Raw genomic sequence first — 16457 nt, forward strand, 5'->3', positions numbered from 1 at the left:
GGACACCATGGTCCAATATCGGTCCAGGGAACGTTACACATGAGATAGGAAATCCGGTGAGTCAGCAGAGAAGACCAGAGATGTCATGTTCAGGGAGCACTTTCCTGCTGCCCCTCGATTGCATTGGATGGCGAATGCGGCGTAGCAGCTGTGGTCGAATGGCTAAGCTCGCTGGGTCAATTCTTTTTTTGAGCAAGTCAATCCGAGGTCTTATGCGGCACCCAAGCGTATATATCAGCTGCGGAAGGTTCTCCAATTGGTAAGTCAGGGCTGCTGCAAGACGGTCTCAATTGCCGCCAGCCCACCGCTCGACCCTTCCATAACGTGACCACCCGGCAGCAACGCGTCAAGACAGGTCTCAGCTCCGAGAGTCAACAACAGTCGTTTCCCTGCCTCTTTCAACTTTCCTATCCCTCAACTTTTGAACTCTCACAAAAGCTATTGAACTCACGTATTAACTATTCTCTGCTGTCGCTCGCTCAACACTCAAACGTCTACAACATCAGACCTCAACAACATATCAACAATGGCGGGACGCGGGCGTGGACGTGGTGGAGGTGCAGCTTACCACAAACCAGCTCGTGAAGTGGCCAGGGTCTATGGGTAAGCCGTACCAGACTATCGATCAGATAGTGCATCACTGTTGTAGACGTCGCAGCTATGCAGACAAGAGCCTATATACAGGTACATACGTAGGTTTCTAACATCGACACAGCAACGGCCAATTCTCCGCACCCAATCCACAAGTCGTCAAGCTAGAGAACGAAATGGCCAAACCTGGCTTGTCATCAGCAATGGCCGCCAGCTCCCTGGATTTCAAACTGCCCTCCCGGCCTGCCTATGGTGTGCAGGGAAGGGCTATCGCACTGTACGCTAACTACTTCGAATTGAAAGCTGCAAACAAGAACAAAGATCTGTACCGCTACTCACTCGCGTTCCGGTCCGCAGAAGAGTCAGAGTTGAAGGACAAGAAAGTCAAGAAGAAGCGGGTGATAGAGATACTACTGGACATGCCACCCTTTTCGACACTCAAGGTTGCCAGTGATTGGACGCAGAAGCTTGTGTGCGCACAAAAGATACCACTCGCCGAAGAAGGCCAAGAGTATACCGTTGAGTTCTACCACAAGGACCGTGGACCTTTGCCTCCACCCACACCCAACGAAGAAGCCAGACTAACAGAAGCTCGCACACGAAACACGTATCACATACGCGTCCAAGCAATCGGCACTGTCTCGCTCGCAGACCTTTTGCAAGATCTGTCTGGACTTAAATCCACCTATCCACTGAAGCTCGAGGCTATTGATGCTTTGAACACTATCATGGCACATGGACCCAGCACAGCGCTCAACATAACCACCGCAGGAAACAAGTTCTTTCCTTTCGGTAACCATGACCAAATGGAGCCACACGACCTCGAAGAAGGTCTTCAGGCTCACCGCGGATACTTTACCAGTGTGCGTACAAGCGTGAGCAGATTGCTCGTCAACCTCAATGTCGCGACCGGCGCCTTTTACAAGCCTGGGTGAGTCAAGTCTGCGTAGGGATCTGGTCTACGTTGTATACTAACTCTGGCACCCATGTCAAGACCCCTTATTGACATGATGCAAGAGGTCTGTGGAAGTTACCCACCACTCAGCGAACAGCATCATGAACAGGTTACGAAATTCTTCTGTCCCATCAGGGTCGAGACGAACTATCTGCCTGACGACAGTAGCAAAAACAAAGAGAACAAAGGAACCAAACATCAAGTGCGTACCGTAATCTTCGCTCCTTATGGAAAGAACGCAACGAATGTTACCTTCTCAAAAACGGACGCCAATGGAAACGTCACTCACCCTACAGTCCAGCAGCACTTCCTGGAGGAGCACAATATAAGACTCCACTTTCCGCGAGCACCTTTGGCCAATGCTAGAAACGCTAATGACCCAAACCCAATTTGGATACCAGCTGAGCTGTGCAAGATCCTGCCTGGTCAGCTCAAACGAGGTCAGCTCACATCTGACCAAACGTCCAAAATGATCACTTTTGCTGCCCGCAGGCCACATGAAAACGCTGAGTCAATCACTGGCAATGGCTTGACAGTTACCATGATCAATCCAGTGGTAAATGGTGAGAATACTAACTTGAAGGAATTCGGTGTCAAGGTCGATCCCAGGATGATCACTGTACCTGGCCGAATTTTGATGCCTCCAACTGTGATGTATAAAGGTTTGAAGAACCGGACTCCGAACAACGGGGCATGGAACTTGAAGGTCTCAGAACTGGGTCTTTCGCCATTCCGCGTCGTGAAGAAGCTGGGTGACTGGTAAGCTTGCCTGGACCTGGAGTGGGTGCAAGACGAGAGCTAACATAGACACCAATCTCTAGGTCTACACTCGTCATCAATTCCGGGAGATCTGATACCATTCCAGGTGGGATCGAAGGCCTCAAGGCCGATCTGCACAAGTTCCGCGAGGAGCTCAACAAGTACGGTCTGAATCTCATCGAGCCTCAAAAACCATGCATCATCAACATTGCACCAGGAATCTTGAAGGACGCAAAACTCCAACCAGAACTTGTGGACACTATTCGGTCATTGGTTGAGACTGGGTTGAAGACTCAATTGCGTAAAAAACCAACCTTCTTGTTGGTCCTGCTGCCTAGGGACAACATCATACTTTACGACACACTCAAGTCTCTGTTTGACTTGACGTACGGAATACCAAGTGTCTGCTGTGTTGGTAGCAAGTTCGACAGGAAGTCAGAGCAAATCTATGCGAACGTCGCAATGAAGGTCAACCAGAAGCTCGGTGGCGTCAACCACGTGGTTGATATCAAGAAAATGACACCACTGGACACACAAACCATTCTCTTCGGCATCGACGTCACGCACCCATCTCCCGGAAGCTCGGAGACCGCGCCAAGTATCGCTGGTGTGGTGGCTTCGATCGATGCAATGTTCTCGCAATACCCCGCGAGCATGCGTCGTCAACAGGGTTACAAAGAGATGGTCACGGACCTGGAGGAGATGATCATCGAACGTCTCCGGTTATGGCAAAAGCGCAACCAAGACCGTCTCCCAAACAAAGTCATTGTCTATCGCGACGGAGTGGGCGAAGGCCAGTACCAGCAAGTCGTCGAGACTGAATGCGAATCGTTCAGCAAAGCATTCGATAGACTGTACGGCGCCAAGGCGAAGCACCCGAAGCTCTCCATCGTCATGGTCGGTAAGCGGCATCATACGCGTTTCTACCCGACAAAGATAGAGGATACAGATGGAACTACAGGCAACCCGAAGCCGGGTACTGTCGTTGATCGGGGTGTTACTGGCGAAAAGTTGTTCGACTTCTTCTTGCTTGCGCATCAGGGTAAGGAATCCAATCCGCACACTGTGACATGCAGCTAAATTCTGATAGTATGTTGTTCTCTGTCACCTACATCATCCAAAGCACGAGAAACCGGAGAAAGCATACAAGACTCTACCACCTCCATATACAGCTCGAAGACCGCCTTCAACACTCATTTCTCCGTATAAGAAGCAGCAGGATCGTTTGTACTAACATGGTGATAGGGACTACAAGGTACTTCGCGACCAGCACACTACGTCGTGCTCAAAGACGAGAACAAGTTCGGAGCCGATCAGCTCCAAACCCTGACAAACAACCTGTGCTACACCTTCGCTCGCGCCACTCGATCTGTCAGCATATGCCCTCCGGCATACTGTAAGTGTCTCTGTACAAAGTGCTTGTGAGAATTGTTGGCTGACTTGATACAACCACTTTCAGATGCAGACATCCTGTGCGAGCGCGGTCGGTCGTATCTAAACAGCGTACTCAAAGGCCCTGGCGCGGCGTTGAGTGAGAGTGCTTGGTCGCGAGATGTAAATCCGGCACTAAGCGAGACGATGTACTACCTCTAAGGGGGAATTGAGGTATGCGGCAAGCAACGAGCGAGTTGTATTACTTGTTCTCTTGCATTCCCTGTTTACTGAGGCAATGCAGCGTTGCTTTTTGCCGCCACCCCACTTGTATCTCGACATGGCTGTCTCCACATTTGCCCAGATGGAATTGGCGTTGGTTTTGTTTGTTGGGTAGAGGTATACGGAGAGGTATTGCAGACATGGTATTGGTCAGGATTAGGTAGGCATAGCTGCCAAACTCGAGTCACTCGTTCTAGCTTTTAGTTTATTGCATGGCGCTCAGCTCAATAATGTTATCGTCACGACTCGGGCATGCAAGGGTCTAGGCGCGAGTGTGCTGCAGGGCGTCACGGGGTCGCGGTCGCCTTTCCCCGCACTAGGCCGGAGCGACGACAGCCAACCACATGAGGTCTCCCAGCCACTCCGTTTCACCCCACTGCAGCCCTGGACAGCACACGGACGGTTGATCTCGCTCCTCGAATGGATTAGCTTATCGCTGGTATACGGAGAGCAGAGAGGCCCGCCTTCACCATGAGCGCATTCTCTCCCGACTCATTCACGACCAAAGCGCTAGGCACCCGCGACACTGCACGGTTCCTGCCCCGATTCACGCGTCACAAGGGTACTCCCATGTGCCTGCAGAGCCCCCCACACTGTGAGACGATACCGCCATAGCATTCCAACACCAGCCTTGCTCGCACCCGTCCCCATTCCTCCACCACGACCGACTGCGCGCAAAAGATGATGGACACGACGGATCGCGGCAGCATATACGAGCACGACATCCCGTCTCTGAGCGCCTCGCTCGAGGCCTTCGACCCGGAGCGCAGCATGCACTCGGCCTACAGCGGCCGCTCCAACATGCACTCGTCGCGCTGGAGCGTGCCCCAGGACGACGTCGACTCCGAGACTGAGTCGGACGGCCCATGGGCGCCCCCAGCCTGGCAAAAGTCCCAATCGAGCAACCACTGGTACAGGAAGTCGCTGCTGGGCGAGAGCGCAATGCGCAACAGCCCCTCCAAGTCGCCCTTTGAGTACCGCACCGACCGCGACGTGACGCCCTCGCGCATACCCCTGCCAGAGTCGCCCTACAAGATGACGCCGCGCACAAGCCCAGAACCCATACCCGAGGAGGAACAGCGATACATGTCCAACAACATTGCCTCGCGCCTGCAGAGCCCTTGCGAAGACGCCCAGGCGGGCGCGGGCGCATTGCACGGAACCGAATCAACCGTGTCGCAACACGACGAGGGGCCAGTAGAGGGATGTAAGTAGTCGCTGTTCCCTCCGCGCGCGCGCTGTGCAATCTAACAGCCATAGTCATGCGCTTTGCTTACAGAGGAGAAGCCAAGTTCCGTACTGCGCCCATTGAAGACACCATATCTACTGTCGCGTCCGGCCTTCACATCTTTACGAGGTCGCGCGCAAACGTCATCTTCACGGTTGCGACCGTCTTCTTATCTTATCTCTTGCTGCAGCCCTGGCAAGCTAGTCTCATTCCGGATGTCGCGAATGTCGCCAACATGGCCAAGCAATTCGAGCCGCTGCTTTACGCTTCGGAGAGTGTAATCCCCCGGTCGCGCGAGCTGGCTGATGCTAGTATCGCAGTCCAAGATCTGGGGGAGAGCGTGCGCGCGACAAACATGTCGGCGTCGTCTGTCATCATCGACCAGCTTGACGACTTGGGCGATAGCCTCAGAATCCTATCAGAAAAGATTACTAGTTTCTTCACCAATGTAGACGGCGATATGGACTCGTAGGTATACATCTGTCTTGACCTCATTACACCTACTGATCTGTTCTCGCATCGCAGCATCCTCATAACCATGGAATGGGCAAAGCGCGAATTGCAAAGCATCCAAGGCCCTAAAGTAGGCATGATCGACACCGTCATCGATAACGTGCATGGCGGCCTAAGTAAAATCGGTCTTCTGGAACGCAACGACGGGTCCCCAACAGCTATTGGCCATGTTGTAAACGATATCCTGGGCCACACCACCCAACAGCGGAGCAAAGCCACTCTGCAACGTACTTTTGACTACCTGTTGTCTACGCTTGAAGAGAACATTCAACACGAACTTGAGCGCGCAGACGTGCTTTTCCAGCTCTTTGAATCCGTAGACCGCCAATTCCACAACCTGCATCGCTCCGTTGCCAAAGAAGAAGACAGTCTTGCCAATCGCAAGGACGAGTTCCTAGCCAGCATGTGGCGGCAAACCATCAACAACAAGATGAAGATTAAAAAATACGAAAAAAACCTCAAGCTGCTGAAAGATGTCCGGGCGTCGACGTTGATTAACAAGTCGGAACTCAAAGTTCACATTCAAATCATACATTCAGTGAGGGATCAGTTGGATAAGGCGAGGAAGAATTTGATTAGTCCGTTGATTAGGGCGGCGCAGAGTAATAGCTTTGGAATCGATCAGCAGCTTAGTGATCTTACGGGCACGTATAGCTTTCTTAAGACGCTGAGGGATGATCAGAAGAAGAAGGTGAGGCAGCAGATGTGGGGGGAGCCGAAGAAACGCATTGCGATTACTGCTGGGGGCAAGGAGGAGATTGAAGAGGGTGAGGAGAGCGAGTGAGAAGAAAACATTTCTTTGGTGTTTTCCCGAGGTCATTCTTATTTCGGTTTACGCACACTCTCCTCATCTGTTCATTCTCTCTCTCTCTCTCTCTCTCTCTCCATCTGGCGGCGTTTTTTCTTCTTCTGCTTTTGCATAGCGAGACTTGAGCTTGGCTACTGCTGCTTCTTCTGATCGTTCTAGCATGGCGAAATGGTTAGACAAAGGAGGAGTGGAGTGCTTACTACACAAACACACATGATCGCATCAAACGAGATGCTGGGCGTATTGGACAGGACTCATGTACGGGCATTGTTGCCTTGAAATTTTTGTAAGGCGAAGAGGAATCGGATGAATATGGACGGGATCGGCAACACAATGGCGTTTGAGTAGCGAAGTATTCGCATTATGTAACTAGGAACTCAATTCGATCATAAAGTTAAAATATGGTTAGAGTTCCCGTCATACTCGTGACTACGGATACGTATCTGCTTATCCTGAATACCATTTGCAATGTCAGCCGTAAAGTGTTTTGTTGCCCTACAAAGCAGGCCTGGTTTGGTTCAGGACGTGTGAGCTGAAGCGCACACTTGGATTGGACGATCAAAGCTGCGTCCCCATTCGCTGCAGCTAGTGCCGCTATTACCAAGGTCGCGCGAAGTGGCGAAGCTGCGGCCTACAAATCCAAGTCTTGATCAAAGCACAAGCCAATGACCGTTGTCATAAATACCAGGCCTCGAGGAAACCTGAGGACGCAATCTACGTTCTTGATGCAGCCTGCGTTCACGCGAAGACTGGGGTTTGACCGAATGGAGTAGAAGCTGCCACCAGTAAAGCCCTCAGCCTTTCGGCGGTAATACGCAGTATAAAGCTGACTGCGACAAGCGGCCCCGCATCCAAATGACAACACTGTAGATTCGACTCCCTTCCACTCGTCGTCGCTTAGTTTCCCTCCCCTTCTCTGGGAACACCGGCCATCACGGTCTAATCGTTCGCCAGAATGGCAGGAAGAGCTCGAATGACAGGGAGAGCCCGAACGAGGAAAGGAGACCGAATGGCAGAAAGAACGCGACTGGCGGGAAGAGCCAGGATGGTAGAAAGAGCCCGAGTGGCAGGAAGAGCCCTCATGCCTCTGCATGAAAATCCTAACAGTATGAAACTGTTGCTATGGAAGCACGAAGCATATTGCTACTATCTCGACAATCAAGAGTCGTCCGACTGGAGTGCTTTCCAGGGTTGCGCGTATTGTGATGGGCTTTGTTCCGTTCTCGAATCTGCAGATTCCGTGCGTCAACTTTTCGACAAACAGCGAGTCACGTTGTTTAGAGGGCTATATAAAGAGTTAGAAGTTATTGCCACTCGAGGATGCAAGTTTGCGAAATATCTCATACGCTGTTTGAGTGAATCCGGGAGGACAGACTGTGGATTGGATGAGCCAATAGATTTGGGCTTTCGGCGAATCGATGAGAAAGATCCGTCACGCGTGCGGTTGGTCTCCCTCGTCAAGGGAAACGAAGATGGGGACGTAAATCTTTACTATCTCGCTACCGCGACCACTCATAGTAAGTGCACTATCGCTTGCCCCATAAGATACTAAAAATTCTTCATTAGATGATCCGGCACAAACTGTAGCTTCTCGTCTTCCAGATACTAACCCGATATCGCCTCAAAATTTGATGTCGCTCAAACAATGGCTGAGTAGCTGTGCAGGTCGTCAGCGTGAACACGAAGGCTGTCCGATCATGATGCCAGTCCGGACAGAACTTCCTACACGCGTGGTTTATGTTGGCACAGATGATGAACAGGATCCACCAAGACTTTATCCAGGCAACGGAGAGATAGATGGATATGTAGCTCTTAGCTACTGCTGGGGTGGCTCTCAGAAGAGACATCAGACGGAAAGGAACAGGATCGACGAATACATGCATGTCTTATCAGTAGAACGACTACCAAAAACACTCCAAGACGCCATTCGCCTCACTCGCACCCTTGGGATTCAGTATATTTGGATCGATTCTCTTTGTATCATCCAGGACTGCGACGAAGACAAGAATCGTGAAATGGCAAGAATGGCCAATATATACAAGAACGCGATCTTCACAATCTCCGCTGCAAGGGCTAGGTCTTGCGATGACGGATTTTTGGGTGAGCAAGAGCGAAGGGCTGCGATTCTCCAGCAGCTTTCCATCAAACTGCCAATGAACTGCCTCAATGGGGCCATTGGGTCTGTACTTCTCTATGACTCCAGGGAACAATTTGGACGCGAAGACACACCAGTCAATAAAAGGGCATGGACTTACCAAGAGCAATTGCTGTCTCGTCGCGTGGTCAGTTTCTACGATGATGCCGTAGAATGGAGCTGCCCAGGTTGCCATATATCCGATGACAAGCTGGGGACCGATGAATTGGGTGTAACAGATCCGACATATTTGGAGGAAAGAGCGTGGTTCTCTGAAAGAACAGATTCTCTGAGCCAGTTCTTATGCCTCGTCTCAGAATACGGACGTGAATTGCCAGACGTTCTTGCAACTCTACCCGACAGTTGGTGGAGCGCAGTGTATGAGTACACCATGGGAAGCCTATCGAATCTAGACGACAAACTTCCCGCTATCGCTGGAATAGCGTCTGAGTTCCAAGGCTTGGCTGGCGACGTCTATGTCGCTGGGCTTTGGATGTCGCATTTGATAACAGACTTGCGGTGGCGAACCGGTAAGCAATTGAAAGAGTCGTCGAGCAACCCCGGCAATAGGGATTTCAAGTATGACGCTCCTACTTGGAGTTGGGCATCTATCCATGAATGCATAATCGATCGCCCCTACAGACTGGATGAGTATGACCTCGAGTCAAACCGGGTGGAGATCATCGATTGCAAGGTCAATCTGGTATCATCCTTTGCACCCTTCGGGTCTGTCAATGGTGGGAAACTTGTAATTCGTGCACCGCTGAAATTCCTCAGCGACAAACAGGTAAAGGAAATGTTAGCACAGCGCTTTTGCAATTCAAGATCCATTGGGATACTATTTCTTGACAACAGGTCGCGGCATCACGCTGACGAACCTACTACGCCACATGATGGAGCGGCTCCACATATCGAGTCAACAGGAGTCTGGTTTCTTGGCTTGTCAAAGCACCCAGACCTCAACTACGAACCCGGTGGCTTAGCGCTTGCGAAGCGAGGAGATGGTCTTTTTGAACGGATAGGGGTCTTCCAGATGTACGTAGGCGAAGATTGGCTCGAGTATGGAACGACTGAACGTAATGAGCTTAGGTCTAGTTGGGGCGATGACTATGTAATCACTACTGTTACTATAGTCTGAGAACTCTTAGCTGAACTATCATCCCCACGAGCAAAAAGCAAAGACCAAGGGAACAATATGAATGTTGAATGATTGATGGATATGTTTTTAGCTGCTTTTTGTCTGGTACGGAGTGAAGGTGGTGTACGAAATTTCTTAGCAAGTTTACAACTGCGGACCTCTTCCGCCCATTTATCAGCGACGTTAGTTGACAAGCGCTGAAAGTACAGGGTATGCTCAGGCAACCAGATTCATAACAGTATCAGAACGAAGTTCGAACATCCCGTATTTTGAACTTGTTGCAAATCGATATTAACTCCAATGTGCACATATCATCATATTCGCTTGCATTATAGTATTTCGTCACTAACTAAATACAGACTATGACTATATCTCTACTGTAAATCACATGTTGCTTTGCGACAATGCAACATTGGTAACAATACTCGAATGCTGACTTCAAGATGAGCGTCGATTGGCGTGCGCGGTTCCTGAATCCCGCCTTCGACTACTGCTGGATAATCGGCTTGATGCGGTCGTTGTCACCCTCAGCAACGCCTGCGATTTGACAACCTGTTGTAGTTCCTGATATCTGATCATGAACTCTGTCAGATCGCTGTCGCTCCTAAAACGCAGTTTGAGCCTCGTCGATGAAGCATCATCAGGCTGATAGACCGGGTATCCGTCGTCGCCTACTTCTATTGCAGTCATAGTAGTTGTGTCCAGTTGAGAGCCATGAGATTTGCATGAAATGTTGATTGCGGCTTGTTGAGAGTCAACGATGGTCATCTCACCTACGTTTACTAGTGTGTTTGTGTTAGTTGGACAACTTTCAAGGGGAGAAGGTGGTGGAAGATACCTGATCCGCTGCGCCAGAGATAGCCTTTTCCCGGCATGCGATTCCGGTGACGGAATGTAATTTGTGCCACCTGTCGTACACTTGACTGGACTTCTAAGCATCGTTTCCATAGAATAACGTCTGACTCTCCATAATTCGTCTTTGGCAGCGTGTTCGTCTTCTTTATTTCCACATCGGAGGCAAAAAAGCACATGGTCCAGCCTGTAAGAGATTCGAACATTTGTTTCAAACCTGTTCAATCAGCTTTACTATCTTCCGATGTTATCTGAATGAGAAACACGTACCTTCAGGCAAGAACGTAGAGTTCCCAAAGCTGCACGGAAACGTCATCGAGTACTCACTCAACACCAATGCGCTCCCTGTGTATCGCGCAATCTTAGTCTCGTCCTTCCAAGGCTCGTTGTTGATGTCTGAGTAGTAGTGAGGAGTCGATACTTGGTCGAACCGGATGACCATAACGCCGGATTTTATCTGAATGTCCAGATCAAGGTTCGACCAGTGTATGAACGCCCGGAAGGTGCTTCTGGAAGGCAATTCGTAGGTAGCTAGACAGGCCAAGCGATAGCGAATGGGTTCCTGGTTACGGTCACGTACATCGACGACCAATAGTCTTTGCTGGCCCATGATTTCGATCATGCGCCATTCCTTAACACCATCTAATTTGCTGAAGATGGTACAAAGATTTCTCTCGACTACCTTGGCCATTCCAGCTTTTGTGAAGAGCAATACTATCTCATTGTTGGTGTTTTCAGAGTCGTATATGCAGTCCCAGCTGGGTTTGTTGTTTACAGTACGTCCAAGGTTCCATTGGTTACAATCGGACCAGCCCAATGTGAGACTCATGTTCTGAACTACGAAGTTGACATCCGTCAAGGGCAACCAGAATGAGCTGCAAATACGTTGACTGTGAGGTTCGGGCTTGTAACTTATGACTAGTCGACGCGTTTTGTGCCAGATTTTCCATTTCTCACTGTTTGGTCCTGAATAGGACTCGTACACATATAGCATATCCTTGTGAAGGTCGCAATTCTCATTCATCTCCATTGTTGGTTGCTTCGCCTTGATGAATAGATGCACATTGAGCACGCATAGGATAAGGCGCTCTTTTGTTCGAGGACCACAATTGCATGTGTGCCGGGAATCAACGGGTGGTAGCTCTGGATAATGCACAGCTCCACTCGACCACTGTACGGGATGCTGCGATCCTATGGAAGATTCAGCAAGAATGGTTGAACAACCGATCGTCGTTGATGTGCGACCGAGCGGTAGACTTGTTAATGACTCTGTTTCTCCAGCAACGAACCCGTTGTTGAACTTGTCCTTCTCTTGCTGCTGCTTCTCGTCCTCGGTAGCTTTCTTGTCAACTTCTTCCTGCTTCTTCTCCTCCTTCTTAGCGACTCTGACCTCAGCCTCTTCTTCCCTCTTCTTAGCGTCTTCCTTTGCTTTCTTCTGTTCCTTAACAGCCCCTTTCCCCTCCTCCTTAGCGTTTTTCTCCTCTTCCTTAGCATTCTTGTCCGCTTCCTCTTGCACCTTCTCCTCCTCGGATCTCTTGATCGATGCAGCTTCACTCTCAACTTTGCAGCATGGGCCTATCAGGCTAGAATTACTTTCGCAGAACCACTGAAGGACTTGTTCGGCATTAGGTCGCGAGTTTTTATCCTTATACATCTGAACGTAATGAGCATACGCGATATTCAGATGGACCGTGATCACTCACCATTTCCTCCACTAATCGCTGGATACTTCTCCTGGAACAGTCATGCGGGGTGCTCTCGAACGAGAAATCAGATAACCACCTGTGTAGATCATCTTGGTAACGGTCGTCATATATCCCATGCAGATCACCACCGATACGCTCCAGCAATTCGGTTATACGACTGCCAGCCAGAACAGTCAACATGTCGCAGAAGACTCGTCCTAATGACCAGACGTCTGAGCGACTATCACGAGCTTTGGCGTTCAAGACTTCAGGAGCGCAATAGCCTCGGGTCCTGGCTGACGGTCCTTCGGTGGTAGGGTGAGACCCATTCCAGTCGAGCGAGATACCAAAGTCGCACAAGTATACAGTTCCGTTGTGCATAAGGATATTGCCCGGCTTGATGTCTTTGTGACGTATGGACTGCCCGTGTAGATACACCAGCGCAGACGCTAAACACCCAAACCATCGTCGTAAGCTAGAGAAATCTTCACGCCGATCTAGTAAGTTGGCGGATTCCAACATGTCCTTGAGCGAGCAGTCTGCCACAGGATGAAGAACGAAAGCGAAATGCCTCAGATCTGTATAGCTTGCGACGAGCCGTACCATATGCGGATGACGGGCCGTGCTAGAATGGCTGATCTTGCGCAGTATATGTAGCTCGTCTATGAATGGCTGAAGGTGTTTTTTTTGCTCCCTTAAGTTCTCTCGCGCCAAGCGTTTGCAGGCGTATAGTCGTTCATTGTCTGAAATATCGAAAGTAGTAAGCCGTACTGTTGAGACCGTAGCTGTTCCTCCTTCACCCAGTTCCCCTGCTTCCTGAAAAACATCGTCTCCATCTTCCAAATTGTGGTGGCGGTTCGGGTCGCCTTGTAGATATGACTCGCTCATGTCCTCAGGATGCAATAAGACATATCGTTGAGCAGCTCGAAACTCCGTCCATGACATTTCGACACCCAGGCCCATGAAGAAGTTTCCCGTCAGAGGCAGAAGATAGTCGTTGACACCTGCGTCCAAGAACCTATTTAGTATATTGTTGTCGCATTGCAGCATGCGCAATAGAGTGAACAGTCGGGGTTTGTCGCTCCATTGCTTAAAGTCATTATGTCGACCGAGCTGCTGTTGGATCTTGAAGATGGTTGCATATTTCAGGTGGCGCATTTGATGTGGCGCATGAGGGATTAAGTGTTTGATAACCTCGTCAATGGGCTCTTTGGAAGATGTACGCGCGGGGCACATGATGATGCCGATTTTGTGGAGATGGGCATCTCCAAGTGAACGTGAGAAGGATCAGGCTGGAAATCGAAAGATTGCTGGGGAAGTGCGGTAGCAACGTTGCACTGGTCAGTCCGATAGTTGCCTGCCGCCTGCGGCTCTTTCGATCCCCGTCACCCCAGCTTCCCCGTCCCTCCGCGTCTTTGCAATCTCCACCATGCACCACAACACACCACACCACAACTAGTGGGATCTTGCTGTAAGCTTTGCTTGCTTTTTTGCAACTATTGAACATCATGTGCTTAAAAAACCCAATTATGGGGTGGCTGAGCCCCTGGCGGCAATATTCACGGAGTCCTCCTGCAAAGCCAAGCACGCCTCAGCCCTCGCACAAACCTGCTGTACGACTCCACGGACGCGCCTGAATCGCTGGTAGATCACTGAGTTGGTTTGCCAACGCCAGCCATACAAGTGCCAAGCAGGAGTCACACTCACCGGTAATAGTCTCGACATGATTGGCGCAGCAAAGCCTCATCGCCTTGTAGCCTGTTGTTCATTGCAAGGCCAATGAGCGACCCTCTGGGTCGTCCGTGAGTATAAACGTTCGGCAGAACCCTCTCTCTTCGGCCTGGTAACTGACTACGGCACCTTTTCATGACGGTCTTTTAAACACATGTTAACAAGATGAGCGACGACCAAACGGACCCTACCACCACACCTACAAGGGGCCAGACAGACCACCTACTCATCAATCCGTTCGCGAAATGGTCTCACGATAAAATGCTAAGACATGCAGAAACTTTCATCCAGAGGTCTGGCCTACGTGACTATAGGGAACACCTTCGCAAGGGTGCCTCTTTGGCACAGTCGAGGAAGTTATTTGACAACGGAGACTCCGGACACGGTGGCATGATCTTAGACGATAAGGAACGCGAAGCGCTTAGAAAAGAGTACAGTGACAACCGGTGGGATCAGTTCGATCAGCCAAAGAGGTTGTACTTCCTGGTAGCCTGTTGCTCACTCGGTGCTGCGGTACAAGGATGGTACGTATTGTAAGATCGCAATGTTGGCCGTCTTTGACGTGAATAGGGACCAGACTGCCGTCAATGGAGCGCAGATATACTTTCAGGAACCCCTAGGCATTGACAAAAACACTAATTTACTTGGTCTTGTAAACGGCGCCCCGTACCTTTGTTGCGCGCTGGCTTGCTGTCTCAATTACCCATTGAACAGATACCTCGACCGTCGTGGTGTAATCTTCGCAACCTGTCTCATAAGCTCGGTCACATGCCTTCTACAAGCCTTTTCTCGAACGTGGTGGCACCTGTTCCTCGCGAGATTTGCATTAGGCTTCGGGATCGGACCGAAGAGTGCTACGATACCTATCTACGCAGCTGAGGCTGCTCCAGAGAACATCCGAGGCGCACTGGTGATGATGTGGCAAATGTGGACTGCCTTTGGTATCATGTGTGGTTATCTATCTGGCGTCGCATTCGCAAAGGTTGCTGGGGACCTCAAGTGGCGACTAATGCTCGGCAGTCCGGTACGTGCGAGTAGATTTAGTATCGCTGCTCAACGCTGACAAAGCCTAGATGGTACTACCCCTTCTCGTTGTTCTATACATATACGCCTTACCGGAATCCCCCCGAATCTTGCTTGCCAAAGCGCAGAAGTCTGGAACAAACGCACAGGAATTTTACGAAGAGGCCTTTCTGGCCCTCAAGAGTCTCCGCAATTCCAAAGTTCAAGCAGCGCGTGACCTCATTCTTATAGACTATCTACTAGAGGAGGAAACGAAGATAATGGAAAAACAGAGCCGGTTCTTCGAGCTTTTCACAGTTGACCGCTGCCGCCGTGCTTTGACGGCATCTGTCATCTGCATGTTCTTACAACAGATGTGCGGTGTCAACGTCACAGTCTACTACTCTTCAAAGATCATGAAGGAAAATGCAAACTTGCCTGATAGGAGAGCACTTTTGCTGTCTGCCGGCTTTGGTCTCATCAACTTCCTGTTCGCGTTCCCAGCGGTATGGACGATCGATACCTTCGGACGGCGAAATCTTCTCCTCTTCACCTTCCCATTCATGGCGATCTTCCAGTGCATCATGGTCATAGCTGTGTCTCTACCGGATGGTACCCCACGACGTGCGCTTGCCATTGTGGGAATGTACCTCTTTGGTATTGCCTATTCGCCGGGTGAGGGGCCTGTACCGTTCGTCTATAGTGCCGAATCCATGCCGCTATATAACCGCGACTATGGCATGGGTATCGTCACCGCCATCAACTGGCTTTTCAACTTCATCGTATCCTTTACATGGCCAAGCATGAGTAACAGTGACAAGGGATTCGGACCATCAGGAGCTTTTGCTTGGTATGCAGTGTGGTGTCTCATCGGATGGTGGCTAATCCTGTTGTTCGTGCCAGAGACGAAGGATTTAACATTGGAAGAGCTGGACCAAGTCTTTGAGAAGCCGACAAAAGACTATATAAAGCATGGGTTAGACCAACTCCGATGGTTCATCGGGTACCACGTTTTGAGAAAGAGGGGCATGAAGAATGGAAGACCGATATTCCTTCAGAAAGTCGAAACAAAGAAGCGACGTGACCCAAGGGGTGACTACCCCTAAATGACACAGCGACCAAGTTAATCGACCCGGCTCGCAGCCGAAGCAGCAATTTATGGAAATGGATTGGCGATTACGTACTGTTGCGGCGTTTATGATAATTGTTATTTTGAATGTCATCACCAAAGCATACATTCACGTAGTTATTATATATTGGTATTGGACCGTTTTTTCGTAGCATGTTGACGAGTGCGGATTCTTTCCGCATCTCCATCGGCAACATCAGCCACCATGTGCTGACAGCTCAGGGTATGTTTAGGCAGCCAGCTCTTGTATTAACACCATGTGAAAGTAGTAGGCTTGTT

General features: G+C 50.2%; 5 protein-coding genes across 5 annotated transcripts; 4 read left to right on the forward strand and 1 right to left on the reverse strand.

Moving 5' to 3' along the window:
* Positions 1-526: 526 nt before the first annotated feature.
* Positions 527-3898, forward strand: GT037_001502 (uncharacterized protein; the record flags this gene model as incomplete). Its single annotated transcript, XM_038926549.1, has 6 exons — positions 527-603; positions 716-1522; positions 1586-2305; positions 2368-3370; positions 3551-3701; positions 3765-3898. 6 exons carry the CDS (start codon positions 527-529, stop codon positions 3896-3898), a joined length of 2892 nt encoding a protein of 963 aa, XP_038789841.1.
* Positions 3899-4639: 741 nt separating this feature from the next.
* GT037_001503 (uncharacterized protein) lies at positions 4640-6483 on the forward strand (the record flags this gene model as incomplete). Its single annotated transcript, XM_038926550.1, has 3 exons — positions 4640-5165; positions 5219-5654; positions 5712-6483. 3 exons carry the CDS (start codon positions 4640-4642, stop codon positions 6481-6483), a joined length of 1734 nt encoding a protein of 577 aa, XP_038789842.1.
* A 1724-nt stretch (positions 6484-8207) lies between these two features.
* GT037_001504 (uncharacterized protein) lies at positions 8208-9779 on the forward strand (the record flags this gene model as incomplete). The annotated part of the gene is made up of 1 exon (XM_038926551.1): positions 8208-9779. One exon carries the CDS (start codon positions 8208-8210, stop codon positions 9777-9779), a length of 1572 nt encoding a protein of 523 aa, XP_038789843.1.
* A 438-nt stretch (positions 9780-10217) lies between these two features.
* On the reverse strand, positions 10218-13552 carry GT037_001505 (uncharacterized protein; the record flags this gene model as incomplete). The annotated part of the gene is made up of 4 exons (XM_038926552.1): positions 10218-10561; positions 10618-10848; positions 10902-12285; positions 12335-13552. 4 exons carry the CDS (start codon positions 13550-13552, stop codon positions 10218-10220), a joined length of 3177 nt encoding a protein of 1058 aa, XP_038789844.1.
* Positions 13553-14212: 660 nt separating this feature from the next.
* GT037_001506 (general substrate transporter) lies at positions 14213-16155 on the forward strand (the record flags this gene model as incomplete). Its single annotated transcript, XM_038926553.1, has 3 exons — positions 14213-14571; positions 14618-15071; positions 15121-16155. The coding sequence occupies 3 exons, from the start codon at positions 14213-14215 to the stop codon at positions 16153-16155; spliced, it is 1848 nt and encodes a 615-aa protein (XP_038789845.1).
* Between the last annotated feature and the right edge of the window lie 302 nt (positions 16156-16457).

This window comes from Alternaria burnsii (genome assembly GCF_013036055.1).
Source record: "Alternaria burnsii strain CBS107.38 chromosome Unknown 750, whole genome shotgun sequence".
NCBI lineage: Eukaryota > Fungi > Ascomycota > Dothideomycetes > Pleosporales > Pleosporaceae > Alternaria > Alternaria burnsii.